General features: G+C 37.5%; 1 protein-coding gene across 1 annotated transcript in view; it reads left to right on the top strand.

Moving 5' to 3' along the window:
* The window catches only part of LOC144642760 (uncharacterized), a 38,939-nt gene extending 19,022 nt beyond the window's left edge, over positions 1 to 19,917 (top strand). The window contains exons 15-20 of the mRNA XM_078501818.1: positions 2,553 to 2,796; positions 3,451 to 3,785; positions 4,785 to 4,874; positions 14,746 to 14,962; positions 18,222 to 18,436; positions 19,166 to 19,917. Coding sequence (XP_078357944.1) covers positions 2,553 to 2,796; positions 3,451 to 3,785; positions 4,785 to 4,874; positions 14,746 to 14,962; positions 18,222 to 18,436; positions 19,166 to 19,333 — 1,269 coding nt within the window. The 3' untranslated portion in view covers positions 19,334 to 19,917. The remainder of the gene's footprint in view (positions 1 to 2,552; positions 2,797 to 3,450; positions 3,786 to 4,784; positions 4,875 to 14,745; positions 14,963 to 18,221; positions 18,437 to 19,165) is intronic.
* The last annotated feature ends 1,530 nt before the right edge of the window (positions 19,918 to 21,447 follow it).

Genomic DNA, 21,447 nt, shown 5'->3' with positions numbered 1-21,447 from the left:
GTTGGCTTTTGGGCGTTGCGCGTGCGTCGAGCGCGTGCAACATGCGCGTGCGTTGAGGACGACGTCGCGCAACATGGTAACCAATTGCAAACTCTATAAATATGCTAACGTTAAGGTTGATGTCAGCTCACACCTTTGATAGTACACATCCATGTCATGGTAAATTGACAGCTGTTGGAACAATGTAACCGCTGACCAGTTCCACATGACCATATTGTGGGCTCAAGAGTAGAACTCATCGAGAACAAGTATTTTTTGAAGTTGACCGTTAACCAGGTAATGGTTTTCCATTCGATCGTTGGCTCATGTCCTCTTTTTCTATCAATGGTCAGTAAATTTGGATTTACAAAAAGGGCAAAGTAACTAACCAGGGAAATCCGCTTTTAGGGTTGGCTAATTCTATTTAACAATTAGATTATGAGCTCGAGATTTCATAGACATAGAAATCGAGAGCGAATAATCTAATTGTTTTAGTATAAATCTACTAGACGTTCAAAACTTATCAACAAGACAGGCTCTCATTTTTATTGAATAATGATGTAAATAAGTCACACAACACGCGGATAATTGACAACTGCACCACATTGCATTGGCTTCTGTGTGCGCGTTTGCATTTCATTCACGATTTATTGAAACCGTTATATGCCCGAAACTGAAGGAAAAGCCAAGTTTTTTATTGTAAAATGCCTTTGAAAGATGTACTGACGTACAAAGGCCCTTGGAAGTCAAGTTTTTTTTTAAATTCCAAAACGTAAAATATTAAAAAAAAGTTAAGCGAGTTGTTCGCAAGGAAGAAACCACATTGCACTGTTTAGCTTCTGTGTGCGCCTTTGCATTTTATTCACGATTTATTTAAACCGCCGTTTGCTCGAAATTGAACTAAAAGCCAGATTTTAATTGTAAAATGACAATTAAATGATAGACTGACTTACAAAGGCCCTTTGGAAGTCAAGTTGTTTTAAATGTAGGAAACGTCAACGATAACAAATTTATGAAAAGTTGAACGAGTCGCCCGCAACCTTGAATTCGCTTTCAATTCTGTTGTTTTATTTAAGGTTTTTTGTGACCCCTAAAAAAAAAAAAAAAAAAAAAAAAAAAAAAAAAAAAAAAAAAAAAAAAAAAAAAAAAAGGGCCCCCAAACCCCCCCCCCCCCCCGGTCTGAATAGGGTTAAGTCTTATTGATGCATAAAAAAAACTTGCAGGTCGAATCTGTTTAACCTTTCTTTTACTGCTCCTCGATGGGACGGTGAAACTGTGTTAGTTTGCAAAGACATTTTAAACTTTATTTCCACAAAATGTCTCGGTGAAACGCATCTCTGAATGTAATAAAATTATAGATTCGCCCGCTTTTAAAAGCGTAATTGAATATTATTATCAATACACGCGGCCAAATTGAAAACCTCACTACTGAAAACACGCGCTTTGCGGGCCGCAAATGAATCCTAGCGGGCTGTTAATGCATTAACGGCCCTGCAGCTGATTGGTTCTCGTTTCATCATCCGATTAATTTTAACCAATCAGCGTCGTTGACGCGGGAAAACCATTCAGGTGCGTACGCGTACAGCAAGAGGCTCGAACAGTTTTTCGACAAGCGAATTGTGTTCGGTAGGAAAAATCAAAGTCTATTTGTTGTAAATGGGACAAAATATAGCCAAAAAATCGGATTTAGAAGTAAATGCACAAGGCAAAGAGACAAAGAGAGCAACTCCTTATTGTCTTGCGAGAAACGAAGCATCGTTCACTTGAATTGTGTATCTCCGATCGAGCTAATTTAGCTAAAGCAGTTGTAGGAATTTTACGCCGAAGTTCAAATGTAAGTCTTGTAAAGTATTTTTATCCATGAATCAACCCAATGCTCATTATTTTCAGAGACACTACATCTAGCTCTTTTATACTACAACTACACAATAAGACATATAAAGCCTCGGTACCATCGTGTATAATTTTCATTGCGACGAAGTACTTGTGTTATTTGAATTGAAAATCATGATGCTAACTTCATTAAACTGAATGTGTTACTTATCTGGATGTTATTTGGCCACAAATGACACTACGCGGGCGCAAATAAACAATATTCCCTCAAAAAGTCATTTTATTCCCTTATTAATTGCTTTTCTTACCGTGTAAAATCTTCATTACATATTTCGTTACAGTCTTTATCTTCTCCGACATCGCCTGGAACAGTAAATAATCAAAGTCCTTCTTTATGGTCAATTTAAAAGCAAAAAAGCGGCGACCATTCTGTTGACAACCGCACGCTGTTTCGCTACTCACCTTCTACAACAGAATAGATAGTGAGTAGCGTAGCCAATCAGAGAACAGCATTCGTGATAGAACGCTAGTAGATTTATACTAATACATATTATTGGATATCTACTCTTTTTCGCTTACCTCTTAACTGCAATTGAATTTTTATCTTTCACAGTTCAAAATCACTCAGTTAGTGTATTTTTTTGGCTACAATATGTATGTTACGTAAAGTGCAGTTATAACATCTGAAATTAAATTGGCACGTGTTTCATTCTCCTTATTTACTATTTAAACAACCAAAGGCTAACCTGGAAATGAACCAGGAAGGACTAGCAGCGGACCTCGTCTGCATGCTGGAGGAGAGGTCATTACCTCGAAACAAGGCAAAGCTTGAGGAACGGATCAAACGGTTCTTTATTGCTGGCTCAGCAAGGATTGATCTCATAGCGAAGGTCATCGACTTAGACAATGACATCGGAGGATATAATTTCGATATACGTAACTTGAATGAGACAGCAAATGATATCCAGAAGCTTGGTGATGAAGGTGAGAACTGGTAGCAAGATCTCGTAAATTTAGATTCAAATTTATATCAACAATTGGGTATGGTTTGTCACGTGACTAAGCAGGAAAAGTTCTTTAAATTATAAACTGAAATATTTTGTAGAAATACTTCACTTAATGCAAGTTTATTAGCAATAGCTTAACTATATATTTTAAATAAGACAACCCACTCCAAAATTTTGCGGGACCCATGCCTTAATTCGCTTGAGTGTTTTGGGATCATGGCTCTTCTAGCCCAATGATCTCACTTTGCGCAGTCTATGATCCACCCGGAAGTGAGGGTTGACTTCGGAAAGACAGCTAAGGCTTGGCAAAAAATAAGATATCAGGCCCCAGTCAGTGTTCAAAAGGTGGACAACGCTATCCACTGGATAACTCGCAGTCCAGTGGATAACTGCCGACAAAACATACTATGCTATCCACTGGATAGTGATTTATCCGGTGGATAGCGTTATCCATTCTTTGAACAACCTGGGCCAGAATTTCCATATAGATTCCAACAAGCAAAACAAAAAATATATCTCCCATATACATTTTATTTCGTTACTGGATGAAAACCAAGTCAACTTAGAGTGCGCTTCTAACCTTCTTTCTTTTTGTATTGTTTCTTTTCGCTTATTAAATTATTATTTGCAGGCCCTCAAGTTGACGATTCCGTAAAACAGATGTTTCTTGATGATCTCTTGACGTCTTACCAAGCCATAGAAACACGTTTTGCTAAGCATTTATACCAGTTCTACAAAAGCTATGAGTTCCGCTCGCTGTGGGATTTAAGCGACAGAATCACTGCATTCCAGCGACGTGCTAGTGATGCAGCAAAAGGCACTGGAAAGCTTCAAGGAGTCGTTGAGCTGACCAAGGCGATGCAAGAAATAGGAACGATTGAATCAGATGGTCAAAAATGCATGACCAGGCTTCCTCACAAGTTTGATACGCTCAAATGGTCTTTCAACAATGTCAAAGACAAAGTGGTATGTAATTATACATATAAAAAAGGCCAGAGCTTTACCCGGTGTTCGTATCATTTACTGATTGGAAGTTTTCTTTCCCTCCCACTTGTCCATTGCAGAATCATCGACAGCATTACATCGCTTGGTACTAATTCTCGGGGGGGAGGGGGGGGGGGGTGATCCCGTATGTGACCTATATAGGTATGTGCCGCCCGATAGGGTAAACTATGGTTTTTGAGGTCCTCGGTCCTTAAATAAGGTATCATTTTTGCTCCTTTTGCCAATGTGTTTCCGGTGGGATCCTTACATAGGGTACCTAAATTCAATTAGCTGAAAAAAAACGCCCAGTTAAACGAAAAAAAGGTTTCTCAAAACTGAATTTTCTGTTTAGGTATTAGTAAAGCGATTTTATAACGATTTGTGTCTTGCCGTGTGCGGTTAGCCGTTATTTGGGTCGTCACGGAAACATCTCCTCCCCTTAAATAGGGTGTCATTTTTTGGTTTTGGGCCTGAAAAAGGGTATCAATTTTCGCTTTCTTTATCCTTAAATAGGGTCAGGGTTTAACCTTATTCAGAACGGGGGGGGGAGGGGTTGAGGCCCGCGCTGACTTTGAACTTTTATAACTTTTTTAAGATTTAACCAAACGCTGCCAAACTGTCTGAGTTTTCCTAAAATTTATCTAGTAACAAATTGGCAGGGTTGGATGAATAGGGTTAAGAACCATGGCGGCACACCCCTATTCAAAATTTATGGGAGTACCCCCCCCCCCCCCCGGTACTAATTTAAGGTGCAGAGAGGCACATTAAGAGAGTAAATGGTCTTTTACCAACAATACAACGTGGAATGACCTGTAAGCAAGAGTGCTAAATTGATGCCTCAAGAAGAGATTTTTATTCAGATTTCTTTTGAAATGGTGTGAAATATACCACCTGATAAAATAACCATTAATAATTAAACTCAAATGTTAAAAGGTATTGTAATAAAACAGAATAATGTTTGCCTTATTTCATCTCTTACAGATGTTTAGTGAGATACACAATGGCAGAACGAAGTTCTCTTTGAACATATCGGATAGCTGTGAACATTGTTACAATGCTCGTCTGTTAAAGGTAAAATGTAAAGCATTTATAGCAGTAGCCTTTAACACTATGGTGCTCAATTAATTAAAATCAGTTGTCACTATCGTCATAGCGATTTCTAGATCAAAGTACGAGTACGAAATGAAGTGCGTGGACGACTTTAATTGAAAAGTCGTGCTCGTAGTCGATGTCGTACTCGAACTCCGATCTGAAGGTCCCTGATATAATCACTTCATATCTTTTCCATCCACGGGTATATTACGAACTCACAAGTGGCCAGCTCCCAGTTGGCTTGATAGCTCAGTTGGCTAGAGCGCTGCACTAGTATCGCAGAGGTCGTGGGTTTGATTCCCGTCCAAGACCGAATTTTTTCAGACTTGCTTTTCTCAACTGCTTAAGTTGAGTACATTACTGCGATGATCTTTCATTTGCTTAAAATTGCTTAAATAATCGTAACAGCTGCATTGTTGCCTTCATCGCTTCATCAGGGAGTTTAAAAACCCACAATGGTGACTCTGAGAACATATTTAACCAAACAAATCCCAATATCGCTTTACAAGCAAAAAATGCAGATTGCTTTTTGTCTATTTATCAGATTTATATCAAAAACAGCATATATGGAATGCAATTACAATTTTCCCCCAAAAAGCGTTTTTTTAACTGCTAAACTGAATTTTTGGTGCTATGATCTTGAATTTACGTTACCTCTGCTGAAGAAGCACAATTTTACACCTAAGTTTTATTTTTATTTCTCTGATAAGCTCTGTGAGAATGCATCTGATATTCAAAATGAACAGTCCTGAAGAAAGATCCATCCAAGCTCCATCAGATTCCTCTCACGAAATTCCACTGACGTGCTAATTGATGACGTCACTAGTGGTTCAAAGATTGCACCTCCAAATAGCGCTTAAAATGAGCGTTTAGGAGTGAAAGGGTTAACCTAAAGTAGCCTGTTGTATTCTAGAATTATTTAGTTTGTATATCACTATCAGAGCTATACTGAAACTGAACATCACGTCACCGGCCGGTTCGCAAAAGAAACTCCAAAGCTTCGCAGTAATTTTTCCTCCTTTTTTGATACGGAGAAAATGTACAGAGATTTGTAACACACGTGCTGTCAACATTTTGTCTACTTTTCACAACAAATAAGCACACGGCTTAAGGACAAATAGGTTTATTTAGGACAGCGGCCTGGAAAGGACCAACCCAGTTACGTTAGAGCAACTTCAAGGACTAGTATTATCTACGTTACATCACACACACTCTCAATAGCTTCTTCTTAATAATAGGAACCGTCACCGCTGGCCATTTCACTAAGATAGAATCGTCTCTCGTCAATGAATATGCAAGGGCGGATATTTACCTCAAGCAGTTTAAATAAACCCGAAAATACACGAACTTAACGGGAACTAAACAGTCTTTTCATCTGTGACTGCCAGAAACGCTGGAGAGTTTACAACTTCGGACCAAAAAACCCCACATACAAAATTGCCATGTCAGATTCGTTAACAAACTTGCAAGGTAAAAAACCTTTGCGTACAACTGCCAGTTAGGCCAAGGAGTCCACTCTTTGGACCAAAATCCCCTTAACACTGGAAAAGTTGAAAATTTACATAGTATGTAAATAACATGTAAATAACATGTAAAGACACTGTAAAGGATGATTTACATAGTTTTTACCCTTTTACATTTCTTCTCAAAACATTCAAAAACATGTAAATATTTAAGTAAAAATTAAAAAAAAAATATTAAATTCCCGAACGAAAACACACCTTAAATAAATTCAATTTATCCGATCAACCCTGTAAAAAGCATGTAAAAACATTTATACCTGATGCTTATAAATAGACTGAAATGTAAAAAAATGTAAATTGACAAAGGGGGCCTGTTTGGAAACATGTAAAAACCATGTAAATTGACAAAGGGGGCCTGTTTGGAAACATGTAAATTGACAAAGGGGGCCCGATTGAAACATGTAAATACCCTGGAAATCGACAAAGGGGGCCTGTTTGGAAACATGTAAAAACATGGAAATTGACAAAGGGGGCCTGTTTGGAAACATGTAAATTGACAAAGGGGGCCTGATTGAAACATGTAAATACCCTGGAAATCGACAAAGGGGGCCTGTTTGGAAACATGTAAATACCCTGAAATCGACAAAGGGGGCCTGTTTGGAAACATGTAAATTGACAAAGGGGGCCTGATTGAAACATGTAAATACCCTGGAAATCGACAAAGGGGGCCTGTTTGGAAACATGTAAATTGACAAAGGGGGCCTGATTGAAACATGTAAATACCCTGGAAATCGACAAAGGGGGCCTGTTTGGAAACATGTAAAAACCATGGAAATTGACAAAGGGGGCCTGTTTGGAAACATGTAAATTGACAAAGGGGGCCTGATTGAAACATGTAAATACCCTGGAAATCGACAAAGGGGGCCTGTTTGGAAACATGTAAATTGACAAAGGGGGCCTGATTGAAACATGTAAATACCCTGGAAATCGACAAAGGGGGCCTGTTTGAAAAATGTAAAAAACATGGACATTGACAAAGGGGACCTGCTTAGCCCCTGTAATTAAAATGAAGAACAGAATGCCTGGCACGGTTTTCTTTTATTCGTCTAGAACCTTTTCTTGATACTATCCTAACTACATTCATTTTCAGTACGTCAGTGCATATATTTTTCCAGTTAATAATAATACATACAAATGATTTTATACCCCATAAGTAATAAAGTTTTTCTGCATGTATCTTGTATATATAGCTTGGAATATTCTTTATAAATATAATAAAAACTAGCATTTCATTCAGAATAAAATGATTTAGATCGTATAGTTTTGCATAGTTTTTTCAGTTCAAATAAAGCAGTTTTACTAGGTCAAAAATTGCTGATACCAATTATTTCAACTTCACGTAATCATTATGGAAAACAATAAAATTAAGATAAATTTATGCATGGTTAATTGATAGAACTGTCTAATAACATATCAGTGACTTCATTTCCAAATAGTAATAATACTACTCCTCTATTGCAAAGGCCCACTTTGATCCTGCATGTTGCACTGGTGTTTGCTTTTCTCTTAAAAAGCCAATCTCTTTTGCTTGGCTGTGCCCCGATTTATCCTATGTTCCTCTACTGAAGTGTCTTCATCACTCAATGAGGTGAATTATGCAATAGCTTGATTGTATGAAAATGTACCATATCATGAAAGACATGTATTGTAGGATGAAAATGAGCCTTTTAAATTATACTATGGGTAAGATATTGATCACTTTTATTAATAGGCGTAAATGGTCTTTTTGAATAACCGCATAAAATATACTTTAAGTAACTGAAGGGTTGGAAATGAAACATGGTATTTCAGGATTAAATTTTTGTTGAATGTTTTTCTTTTGCTTTTCTTTATTTTGGCACTCTTTGCTTCACCCTTCAACTACCACCTTCCTATTAAAACTTTCAAAATTGAGAACCTTTTGCATTTTAACTAGCACATACCTGCGAGTAGGCTCACTTGCACGCTAATTTACGTGGCAAAGCCGCGAGTGAACTGCATCAACCTCTGTAATTTTTCACTCCCACCCCGAACCGCAGACTGGCTTTAATTTCAAAAAGTAGAAGTTTGACAGGAATGTTGACAAGATATAACATTCATTGAGATATGAATTATGGTGCCTCTTCACCAGTCTCCTCCCCACATTTGCTGTGCCCACCATCGTGAGTGCCCCAAATATATTTTGTGCCCCAAGGTGAGCCTTCCCGCAGGGTAAGTTAAAACATTCATTGTAGCTTTATTCCAAAAAATTTCTGATCCTACTACGCTCGTGGGCGCCGGGGCGGACTGTAATGATTGTGTTATACTTCTACACTAATTACTTGGCATAAACCTATATTATATATTCAATAAGCTAGTAAACACTGATTCAGCTTTGAACTGGTCCTATTTGTGTTTAAAATGATGGAACAAAAAATATAATATTCTTTGAACTTACGTAACTACCTCTGTAGCCACCTTTTTATATTTTTAAATTGTGGTAGGCCTTCTAACTATGTTTCACTTCTCTTTTTATATTATCTAAAAAAAAAAAACTTTAGCAAAAAAAAAATATTAATATTAGGGACTTCAAAACTGGGAGGGCTGACCTTGAGAAAGCTGATGAAGTAATTTTTTAATGCAGAATTGCTCTAATGCCTCAGTTGTTATCAAGGAGCAGTAAGTTTGGTCCATGGATAATAAAATTTAACAAAAAAAAGACTTATGGTATATTAAAAATATATAAAATGATTTTTAATCTATACTTTAATGTAAATTATGTATATTAGCAACCTATAAAGTAGTGCATGGTAAGCTATACTCATGACACTGTACAAGTGCAGCTGCAATCAATTTTAAATAATTATTTAATTACACTTTAATTATTTTAAGGCTAACATAAATGCTTACAGAGTTTTAAAATTTAGGGCCACACAAATGCTGTTAAGGCCAACTGGAGTGCTATTTAGGCTACATTGTAAGTGCAATGCTATTAAGGCTAACAATAGTGCTACATGTACAGTGTAACCCCGATATAACGATATGCCAAGGGGGCAGTAAAATTATATCGTTATATCAAGGAATCGTTATATCAGGGTGCTGTCCTATACATTTTATTTTTGCCGGGACATAATATCGTAAACTGTATATCGGGAATATCGAAGATCGTTATATCGGGGTTCCATTATTGAGGTTAACCAGGTTGTTATTTCGGCTAACCTCAGTCCTATTTGGGCTTACTGCAGTGCTATTCGACTTACAGAAAAAAGCCTTTGACTGCAGGTCATGTCTATATTTAAAACTTTATTAGCTGCTTCTTGGATTGAGGCTTGTACTTACGCCACTCTTGCTATCAACCCTTTCATCTAAAAATAAAATCAAATTATTAATTTTGCTGACTCAAAAAAGTCACTCATACTCCTACGTAACAATTAAATTCCATATCACCCATAAACTGGTTGATTGGGTACGGAACTATAATTAATCCATCAAAAATGGAATGTTTGATTAGAACTCTTGCTTGTTTGTATATTATGCAGACATTTTGTATGGTGCACTACTGCCTATGTTTTGTTGTTGTTGTTGTTTTTTTATTTATTATTTTGTTTCTACTGCCTATGTGCGGTGGGGGGTTCTGTAGAATTTTTAAAAAAATTTTTTCGCTTTTGTTGTTTCCCCGTGTCTCCACAATAATTTTTTTTTTGGCAGAATGTCATATTTTGGGGGGAATGACTATTTTACTTTCTATATTAGGGAGGATGGCTCCACCTGGTAGCTCATGTGTCATTTAGATCTTATAGGGCAACGCTGCCGCCATCACTTCCCCTCGAGGGCGGCCACACGTTGACAGGAGAAGAGAATCCATTAAGGAGTGCTACTATCACTAAATGATTTTCTTAAGTTCACTGCCCCAGCTGTGGCTCTTGCCTAGAACGCAAAGGGATAATCGTTATATTAGTTTGTACACCTATTTCGTTGGTTCGTACTTCTTGGTTACCTGGATATCGAATCAAGATAGATTCGATTTTTTCACTAAAAAACATCTGTGTATGCCAGGAGTACTATATAGATAAGATTGATAATACTGCTAAACTTTGGGTGAAATTTTAGCTTTTTGCTTTATTTGCCAGTAGCCTCACTGAGTTAACGGTTGCATCGGCAAAAAATAATACTATAATAAATAACATGAAAAATAAGCTTCACTCTTAAATTATATAAGCTATATTTAATAAATTGAAGTCCTTTTGACTTCTATAACGCATTCTTTATTCTAAATAATTCTTTTAAAAGTGCTGAATTATACGTATGAAGTGCAGAAAAAACAAATTTAATTTTGAACTTCTATTAAAATATTAAAAATTACCTAGCTACATAGGAAATAAATGATTTGAACGGTCATATATGCTTACCTTGGAAAGAAACTTGGCTAAAACAGGCGTATTGATTGGAGATCCGGTGAAAGAAGGCTCCATGCAGCTAATTTGGAAGTAATAAGGTCTTAAAGAGAGGAAAATTGCCCTTTTTAGCGAGAGAAAAGGCCTCTCAATGATCGATCTTCGAACCGTTGAACCGAGCGCCAAAAAGTACCAGAGAGGACGCCGGGATTAATTTTCGTTCGCGCCAGTGCTTCTCGGCCTTACCTCTCGACCAGGTCAAACACGGCAAACGACAATTTTACCGCCGTTCGCGTGCAAAATTTCCTTGTCTATAATATAAAGAAAACCAAAACGCATGCCTCGAAAAATATATAAGCCAAACTGTTGGACGCTAGCGTTTTCCCCCCACTGCTCCAGATTGTTTAAAATATTGTTAGACGAAGTCATAGTCGCCTTCGTTTTCTGCATCAAAGGTTTTTATCCCGGGGGGGGGACTCGCATATGAAGTGACGGGGATGCTCGTCGTCTCGCTTAGGGGTGTAAATTTCGGACTTTTGGTCTCGCTTAGGGTGTTCTGGGAAAAAACGCCCAAAACGCCAATATTTTTAGCCATAATGGTCTCGTTTAGGGTTACACACGAAGAAATATACAAATATAAACTCCATTCTTAGTTTTTTGGTATCTTTTAGGGGTCAAGAAAGGCTTGAGCCACACCCAGATTGGTCTCTTTTAGGGGTTCTTTTCAAAATTTCCGACGAGCATTCCCGTCCGTTTCATATGGGAGTCCCCCCCCCCGGGGTTTTTATTTATAATCTGTTTACTTTTTGATATTAGTAAAAGATTTGTAACTAAAGGCTTTTGTAATGAGTTATGTTAAAACTGATATCAGTCGCTTAATTTCGTCTTGCGCTTCGTTCATCTAGATAATTAGTAAATAATAAAAACCCATTCAGGCGATTGCATATTGGAGGATAATGCCCTTGGCTGAAAAAATGAACAGTTGACTAAGCTTAAAGGCACTGTGAAATTTTGAGGATAATCTTTCAGGCAAGGAGTATTATCCTCCAGCAAGCCGGAAGGGGAAATATTTTTTTTATACTTTCTTAAATCCCTCCGATTTCTTCTTCGTCGTTTAATTTCGTACCACGTGATGCGTTCTGTCTAACTAATGAATGCACGCGAAAGTTATTTGGTGGGTTACATCATGAATTAAAAGCTCATGTTCACATGTTTTCAAACAGCCCCCTTTGTCAATTTCCAGGGTATTTACATGTTTCCAAACAGGCCCCCTTTGTCAATTTCCATGTTTTTTACATGTTTCCAAACAGGCCCCCTTTGTTAATTTCCATGGTTTTTACATGTTTCCAAACAGGCCCCCTTTATCAATTTCCATGGTTTTTACATGTTTCCAACCAGGCCCCCTTTTTCAATTTCCATGGTTTTTACATGTTTCCAAACAGGCCCCCTTTGTCAATTTCCATGGTTTTTACATGTTTCCGAACGGCGCCCCTTTGTCAATTTTCCATGTTCTTTACATGATTTAGTAAAGAAATTTACATGTTTTTTACAAAGAAAGAAACTGTAAAAGTGGTTAATACATTTGACATGTTTTTTACATGTTCTTACAATTAGCGTTGTAATAAAGGACCATGTAAATCACTTTTTACAATACATTTACATGATCCGTTGAAGACTGTAAATTTCATGTAAATTTTGTTTTACAAAACTCCAACATGTAAATTTTAATTTACAAAGAATGTAAATAAGATTTACATTTTGTAAATCGTAATTTACATGTGCATGTAAATTTTCAACTTTTCCAGTGTAAAGAAGAAGTTTACTCCAGAATGGCCATTTATTTTCTTTACGCGAATAAAAAGTTCACGCAAATAAATGTTATTCACCAAAATTTCAGCCTCCAACGTTTGCTATAACCCTACGAAATCTTTCCCAAAACACGACAACTGAACGCCGCCATCTTGGAGCTGGTAATGTATGCGTGACGTCAAAGAGCTCAGCCTGAAGTTCGGGAAAATTTTTATTGTCAGAACTCCTTGTTTTTTGTATTTTTGGAGCTCTGTTTGAGCAAAATAGAGCTGCACAGACAGGAATTTTGACAAACAAAAGCCACTGCGAAGAAACAAGGAGTTTCGAGTATTTTAATTTTCCCGCCAAACGTCAGGCTGAGCTCTTTGACGTCACGCATACATTACCAGCTCCAAGATGGCGGCGTTCAGTTCTGGACTTTTGGGAAAGATTTCGTAGGGTTAAAGCGCACGTTGGAGGCTGAAATTGTGGTGAATAACATATCTTTGTGTAAACTTTTTATTGCCGTAAAGGAAATAAATGGCCATTCTGGAGTGAACTTCGCCTTCAACACAGACATATGAGCAAATAAGGCAAATGAAGCTGCAAAACTTCAATTGACACTTTGCGTTCGTGAGCTATCATATGGGCTGCGTAGTCCACAACTTTAGACCAAATCCCTAAAATAAAACAATATACCAATAAGGTTTATAAACTACATAAGCTACAAACTTCTCTACAAACAGCCATAGTGCTATAAAGCGATTAAAAACCGCAATAGGTAAACAACTAATACTGAAGTATAATGACATTTCCACTTTGAGCCACTTACGTAAAAAATAAAAATTATATATAACAGCCTTGCATAACAGTAAGATTAAATATATAATGGAAATATAAATGAATGGACTAACGGAGCTGAGCAACCGCATACAATGAAAACGCGAGAAGCACTGAGGCCAGAAAAAACCTGCCATAAAAAAACCGTGGGGAAAAAAGGCACGAAATTAAATCGGTGTAGAAACCATGGCTCATGCTCCAACTATTGGTAGCCAATCCTATTGAAGCTATGCAAATAAAGTCAGGGCTAGTCGCAAACAAGGCGGAAGAAAATCTGAAAAACTAAAAATAAGAAATAAACGAGGCCCTGGACTGGGTTAGTTCATAGGCCTAGATGACTATCACGTGCTTAAACCCTCCTTATATACCCCTGGTAACCCCCCCCCCCCCCCCATCCCACGTAATGCACCGGACTGGGGCCCAGGCTGTGTTGTATCTCCATGCCGACAGAATTGTTATTCCAGGCTTCTTCGCAAGTTCATTCGTCAGAAATAACGTTTTTCTCGAAACATAATCAAAAAAGTGAATTTAATGTCTATATGTTGCAGTAACAGCAATATGTGTGCCATACTTATTCAGATGGAATCCACTAGGAAGTCGAGTAATATTTATTAAAGTTGGACAAAAATCAATTTCCAGAATAATTTAAATCCTATTGCGTTATTCCCTACCCTTAATAAAAGGTAAAGATGTAAGTAATTATCTGTGATAACACCAACAACAATTTCTTATCAGAGACTGATAAACTGAATTTCAAAGTTTACAAGGTATGGGCAAAATCTCAAGTGTAGCCATTTTGTAAATTCGTCTTAAGCGATTCAGTGGAATTCAGCGAAACTTCAAAATGTGTTTTCGATGTGTGGTGTTGTTAGAAAAGATTTCTTTTGATAAGATATTTAAAGCAGTAACAAAAAAATTTGCAATAAGGTGGAAATAATTCTGGTACAACAATTTCTTAGCAGAGTCTGAGAAAATGATATTTAAAGTTCACAAGCTATGGGCAAAAGCTTACATCTTTTAAGCGATTCAGTGGAATTCAGCGGAACTTCAAAATGCGTTTTCGATGTGTGGTGTTGTTAGATAAGATTTTTTTTTCGATAAGATATTTGAAGCAGTAACACAAAAGCTTGCAATCAGGTGGAAATAGTTTTGGTACATAGTTTTGTCCAATAACTACTCGAAGTCCTGGCGGATTTCCTCTTCAAATGTTCGAAAATAACTAAATACATATGGCGGCTTTAGTAAGTTAAACATTTTTTTTTTCCATTTCGATTAGGCTTATTTCTTCAAAAAAGAAAGGTTAACAATCATAAATCCTGTTAAGAACACTTTTTTTCTTCCCTTCAGATGTACGTGGAGCTTTATGGTGACAATACCCAAAGTGGGAACTTCCCGGCTACGGTTTATCTGAAATTACGTCATATGGGTCGTTCGTACTTTAGAGATGGAAATGGGAACATCAAGCAATTCCAGCAGGAGTTGGGATTTTTCCGTACTCTCGAATTTAACCGTTTTGCAATCACTAACACCATTAAATGTGTCGAAGAGACAAAGAAGGACCACAGTAAGTAGCTGAGAAGAGTTTGTACTTAATCCATGTTTACTTTTTTCTTTGCTTACTTTAATCTTTGTCTTTTTTACTTTAATGACTTGAAAACAACATATTCGCTGTTTTCACCGTTCCCATAATACATGTTGTTTCCCCCCCAAACCCCCGCCCCCAAAAAATAGCATTAGCATTGTTTTCAATTTCTTTTGGGATTTACAATGTAGAGTCGTCCAAAGAGTAATTGAAAACTATGCTTATGCTAAAATTAGGGGGGGGGGGGGGCGGAGGGGTAAACAAGGTGTAATATGGAATCGTTTAAAAGCGAATTGATGTTTTTAATGTGACGTCATCAACATTTTAAAATCTAAACCGGTTATCCTACGAAGCTGTTCTTTTTACTTATTACAGACATGCAGAAACCCCTATTCAAATTTCTTTATCGATTTCGTACTTCTTTTAGGATATAAAGCACTTTGAAGTCGGTTAATACCCAGATGAACGCAGTTTGTACTTGTCAGACGCGATGACAATTTACAAGTTATATGTTAGTGAAAACGAATAACGTTAATAGTAGAATCTACTTTTCGAATTGTACAGTTTAGTGGCAGCCATGTTTGTGCCCCAATAAAGGACACAAATATAGCGGCTGCATGCTAAATACACTGTTATTCCGCGGGAATTTGATGTCCTTAAAACAAATATTAGCCCGAGAAACGAGGCTTCGAGGGCTAATATGCTAGTTTTAAGAACATCAAATTTCCAAGGGGCAACTATCAGACCGATAGTTCCGAGACAGAAACACTCTATTGTCCTTATTGTTCACCACTAAATTTTCTTCCGCGCGCACACACAAAAACAAGCATCGTGAATTATTTTTACTTTTGAGGATAACACTCAATTGAAAGCCGAAATTTAACAAACGAAACAAAACTAGGCGAGAAACCCACTAAATGCAGTGAATTTGGTTACGTTTTTTGCACGTGACGCGATAGTGCCCGTCCGCCGGAGGTCACTATCAGCCTTTATAGTTCACCACTAAATTTTCTCCGATTCTGATTGGTTTAAATTGAACACGTGACGCGATAGTGCCCGTCCGCCGGAGGGCACTATCAGCCCATAGTGCCCTCCCGTGAAAAATGCCCGGATCGATAGTGGCCGCCCGTGACTGTTTTTTTGTAAACAAGCTGCCTGCAGACAAAAAAACACAACCAAATTTACTAGTCAGGTGCCCAGGAGTCCAAAATGTGACACCCACGGGCATTTTTGTCTGATTTTTGGCAACATAGGCATTTTTACTAAATCGAGTACGCTGATTTCGAAAATCAATGTTGCAAAGCTTAATTCTCGCGTTAAGATGATGTTTTGATGCATTTAATTATGACGTCTGTGCCTCTTCGCTATGAATTTAGATAAACGCATGCCATGTGCACTGGGCTGCGTGGATGCACCAAGACCGACGCTAATTGCTATATCAAATTGCACTAAAGCGCTTTAAAGAAACTTGTTTAAAAAGCAATATTAGTTCAGTGTTTTTAAAAAAGTTCAGAAGATATATTAAAAATATTTACCGATATTGATTAAAAATATTATAGACAGATTTAAACCTGAAAGCAAGGAGCAATGCTATGATCATTTTAAATTCGTTAATTTTACATGCGTTCAACCAAAGTCTTTATCATGAGCCTATAACAGACAAAGTGCATTGTGAAATAAGTTAGATTCAGCAATATACAAGACAATCAATAAAGTTTTATCTCTAACTAAAACAACGATGATATATTACGACATTATCTATGATGTTATTTTCATTTAGTTTACCACAAAACTTAAACGAAATGCTGAAACAAGGGAAACTCGATATATGAAAATTGTAATGGCGTCATTCTTGATGCTCGCTAGCTCTTAGCTTCAGCGTGGCACGACGACCATATTTTTCTTTCTTATTGCAACTATAGCGATTTGTTAATACAAATATCGCATTTGTTCTTTGACAAAATAACAAAACTACACCCGTGATAAGGTTCCCGCGATATGGTGAATTTTGTTTAAGAGGGCGTGGTCAATTGTCACTGAAGGGCTTGATTTTCACAGAAACAGCGTAAAAACTCTCAGAAAATTCTTGTAATCATTTTACAGCACACTAACAATGCTTTAAATGAATTTCTGGATGTATTATGCTTAAAATAGCTAAAGGAAAGAAAATTCCTTATTTGGACCATGACGTCATAATTAAATGCATCAAAACATCATCTTAACGCGAGAATTAAGCTTTGCAACATTGATTTTCGAAATCAGCGTACTCGATTTAGTAAAAATAGCAATGTTGCCAAAAATCAGACAAAAATGCCCGTGGGTGTTACATTTTGGACTCCTGGGCACCTGACTATACTGCATTTAGTGGGTTTCTCGTCTGGTTTTGTTTCGTTTGTTAAATTTCGGCTTTCAATTGAGTTTTTTATCCTCAAAAAAACGATGCGTGTTTTTGTATGTGCGCGCGGAAAAAAATTTAGTGGTAAACAATAAAGACAATAGAGTGTTTCTGTCTCGGAACTATCGATCTGATAGTTGTCCCTTGGAAATTTGATGTTCTTAAAACTAGCATATTTGCCCTCGAAGCTTCGCTTCTCGGGCTAATATTTGTTTTAAGAACATCAAATTTCCTCGGGGCAACTATCAGCCGATAGTTCCTCGACAGAAACACTCTATTGTTAAAATAGTGCCCTCCCGTGACAAAATGCCCGGATCGATAGTGCCCGCCCGTGACTGTTTTTTTGTAAACAAGCTGCCTGCAGATAAAAAAACCGCAACCAAATTCAATGCATTTAGTGGGTTTCTTGTCTGGTTTTTGTTTCGACGGAGATAATAAGGTAGGGGCCCGTCAAAAAACGGTCCACACCTGATCACTTTCAGAAACAGTAAAATCAAGGAGCGTTTACACGACAAAGAAAATTAGGTACCGCTATAAATAAACCGGACTTGACCACTTTGATAGCCAAAATTGTCAAATCCGGCAAAAAGATGCCACTGGCGCATATGGCCCCGCTTTGATTTGACCGTTTGTCTACAAAAGCGGGTTAGGTTCGGACGCATTTTTCGACAGATCTTTACCCAATGTTCTGTGTCGTGTAAACGCGTTTTCAAAACGGATGAGATCCGTTGCAATTTTTTGACAGGTCCGTACCCTGTTTTCCCTGTCGTGTGAACGCGCTATAAGTAGCTAACTTGTTTGCTTTCTTGCTCGCTTGCTTACTTACTCACCACGTTGTTCTTCCAGAGGATTCCCATTACTGTATGCCAAAAAAGGACGGTCGCTTTCAACCGATGTGCTGCCACTTCCTGAGCGATCTGCCCTGTGATGACACACTTCTTGGGGCAGTGGAATGTCAGAGTCCATTTGGAACCTACGAGCTGTCCATACCGATCGACGATAAACTACCCTGCAAAAAAAGCCGTAAGAAAATGACAGACCAAAACTGTAAAGACTTTGATGTAAGAAATATTGCGTTTTTTTTAAAACTCGTTTTTAGAAAGGAATAAGATTTAAATTGGGGCCACTGTGTGAGAATAACGTTAAAAATTACTTCGTGTCATTCGCATTTAACAAAAGGTTTATTTCATCGCAGGGCCGTAACCAGACCTATATCATAGACGAGGCAACATCTTGATAGTGGGTTCTGGGGGTATACCCTCCAGAAAGTTTTGAAATCTAGAAAGCTTTGAGTCGCCTTCAGAGTCATTTTTCATTCAGTATTTTTTGAGAAAAAAACAATCTTGTCCAACTGGGAATTATTTTCCCATCGAAACGATTTAGACGAGGCAAGTGCTTCGTCTTACTTTAGTTACGGCCATGCATCGGTAATAATAACTAAGTATTATATAACTTTTTTTTCTACATTTTTAACTTGCTGCTTAACAGGTTAAAAACTATACAAAAAACTCAAGACCTTTAAAATTTCCAACCCGAAATTCGAAAATGTTTGTAGTAAACCTTACATAAGAGGTTATATCGCTGAACAATGTTGGTTAGTCGTCTGATGCACAACAACGTCCGAGGGTTAAGCCTGAAAGCAAAAGTTTTCACGCAATTGCTAGGGAGGTAACTAAACGTTTTGCGTTAATCAATTAATATATAATACGTTTTGACGTACTAAGGGGAAAAGTCTGGAGTTGAAAGATTTTATTCGTGTGTGGCTTATCCTATTGCTTTATTTCATACAGCGATCCCAGTTCACCAAGATGAATGTATGGATTACCTATATCCATTGGCCCGGTAAATATCCAACAGGACCAAAGGATGTTAAATGCATTACTGCCCTTACAAAAAACCCTGCCGAGGCTTCAGCAAAAGGCACTGAATCTTCATTATCCGCCGATCATGAAGCATGAAGTTGCATGGAGAACAAGAGAAAGAACGCAAACAAAGGAAACATAAAAGATTACATGAAAATTAAATTAAAACTTAATATTAAATAGTTTCATTGCTAGTAGAAGCTCTTTTTCGTTGATACTTATTTGCTGACAACACAATAGGATAACATTTACAAGAAGCAAAACAAAATTTATGAATATCTAACCGGCGTAAGCATTAATAAGGAAGGTAAAGAAAGGGAAATAGGAGGAGGAGGTTAAGGAGTTATATTAACAATAAAATTATACACAAGGTAAAAAAAAATAATTAATGATAATCATGAATAAATTAACGAGATTGTTTCCAAAACTGTGTACTAGTCGTTTACTTTGTTTTGAGAGGAAAAATGTTTAAGCGTGGTTCACTTACTCCATACACAATACATATAGATGTACACCGCCATGACAATGATCATACAAGGAAGATGGACGACGAGTTTTCACTTCCGAATGCTTTAGTTGTCATTTGAAAACAATGAGAAGTATATCTGGACGGATTTTAAATGACGAGAAGTATTTTTTTCCGTAACATTTCAGATCACATTGAAGTAGGCTGTGACAAACTTCAACATGATTTATCTCTACAACGAAGCATTCTACTCAGAAAAAAACTCTGCCCGACGGATGCAGCTGATTCGTACAAGTTGTTTATATTGTCCATAATAGGTGTATTATTAGTGTCTCTATTTAATGGCTGCTATGTTTTGATTGAGTGGATTCTAAAGCAGGGTAATTGTTTTCACCATCACACTTCTTAAATATATGTTCTTTGAACGTTAGAGGTTTATCAGGGGAAGCCAAACGTCGAGAAACTTTCAAATGGCTAAGAGAGAAAAATTTCCAAGTTTTCTTTTTGCAAGAAGTGCACTGCACAAATGAAAAACGAGACCTGTGGCAAAACGAATGGGGCTATAAAGCACTCTTCGGGTGCGACAGTAGTCGAAAAGCCGGTGTGGCTATTCTATTTAAAAACAATTTCGATTTCATATTAAACAAGGAATATATTGATCCAGGAGGCCGCTTCATTATCCTAGATATTAAAGCCGCCAACCTGAGTTTCACGTTAGTTAATCTGTACGCTCCAAACAAGGATGACCCTAGTTTCTTTCAAAATATTACAAATCGAATGCGTGATTTTGATTGCGACAATATTGTCATAGGCGGAGACTTTAATTTGGTGTTAAATGTAGAGTTAGACAAACAAGGAGGCAACGCTAACACCTATCATAAAAAGGCTTTGGCTGAAATAAGAAAAGTTCAAATAAATCTCGACGTAGGCGATATCTGGCGGGACCGAAATCCGCTCACGACGCGATACACCTGGAGAAGACGCAACCCCGAAATATCTTGCCGTCTTGATTTTTTCCTGATCAGCTGCGGGCTATATGGCAAAGTAACGAATTCTGACATTACTCCTGGATACAAAACTGACCATTCTATGATTACCCTGAGCCTAGGTGTCACTGAAAATCCCAGAGGTCCCGGCTTATGGAAACTGAACACCTCCTTTTTAGGAGATGTAGATTTTACACACCGGGTTAAAACAGTTATCTCCCAGACATGTGAAGATTACAAAGATGACAACAATGTCGATGATGCTTTGTTATGGGAGATGATTAAACTTAAGGTAAGAGAAGCTTCAATTTTTTATGGAAAGGAGAAAGCAATTTCCAGACGTAAGGAGGAGGACGATCTGCATGCGAAGGTGGCATACTTGGAGAAAAAAGTTGAAGAACCCATTCCCCCTCAACTGAAAGAAGAACTTAGTCAACAATTGAGTGAGGCAAAAGAAAGCCTAGAAAAAATCTATGAATATAAAACTAAGGGATCCATCTTGCGGTCTAAAACTCGGTGGTACAACGAAGGCGAGAAAAACTCAAGCTACTTCTTTAACTTAGAAAAGCGACATTTTAAACGTAAGGTTCTATGCCAACTTCGCCAAGCTGACAACACAACTTTAACCTCCGACCACGACATCCTTCAAGAATGCGTGAATTTCTATAGTGATTTATATAGTAGTAGAACAATACAAAACAACAAGGAGGACTTGGATTTCTTCCCAAGAGATAATAGTGTGAGACTTGATGAAGACT

The sequence above is a fragment of the Oculina patagonica genome, chromosome 2, assembly GCF_052425735.1.
Source record: "Oculina patagonica isolate OP01 chromosome 2, crgOcupat, whole genome shotgun sequence".
NCBI classification, from domain to species: Eukaryota; Metazoa; Cnidaria; class Anthozoa; order Scleractinia; family Oculinidae; genus Oculina; species Oculina patagonica.
This window is presented reverse-complemented; position numbering and strand designations above follow the sequence as displayed.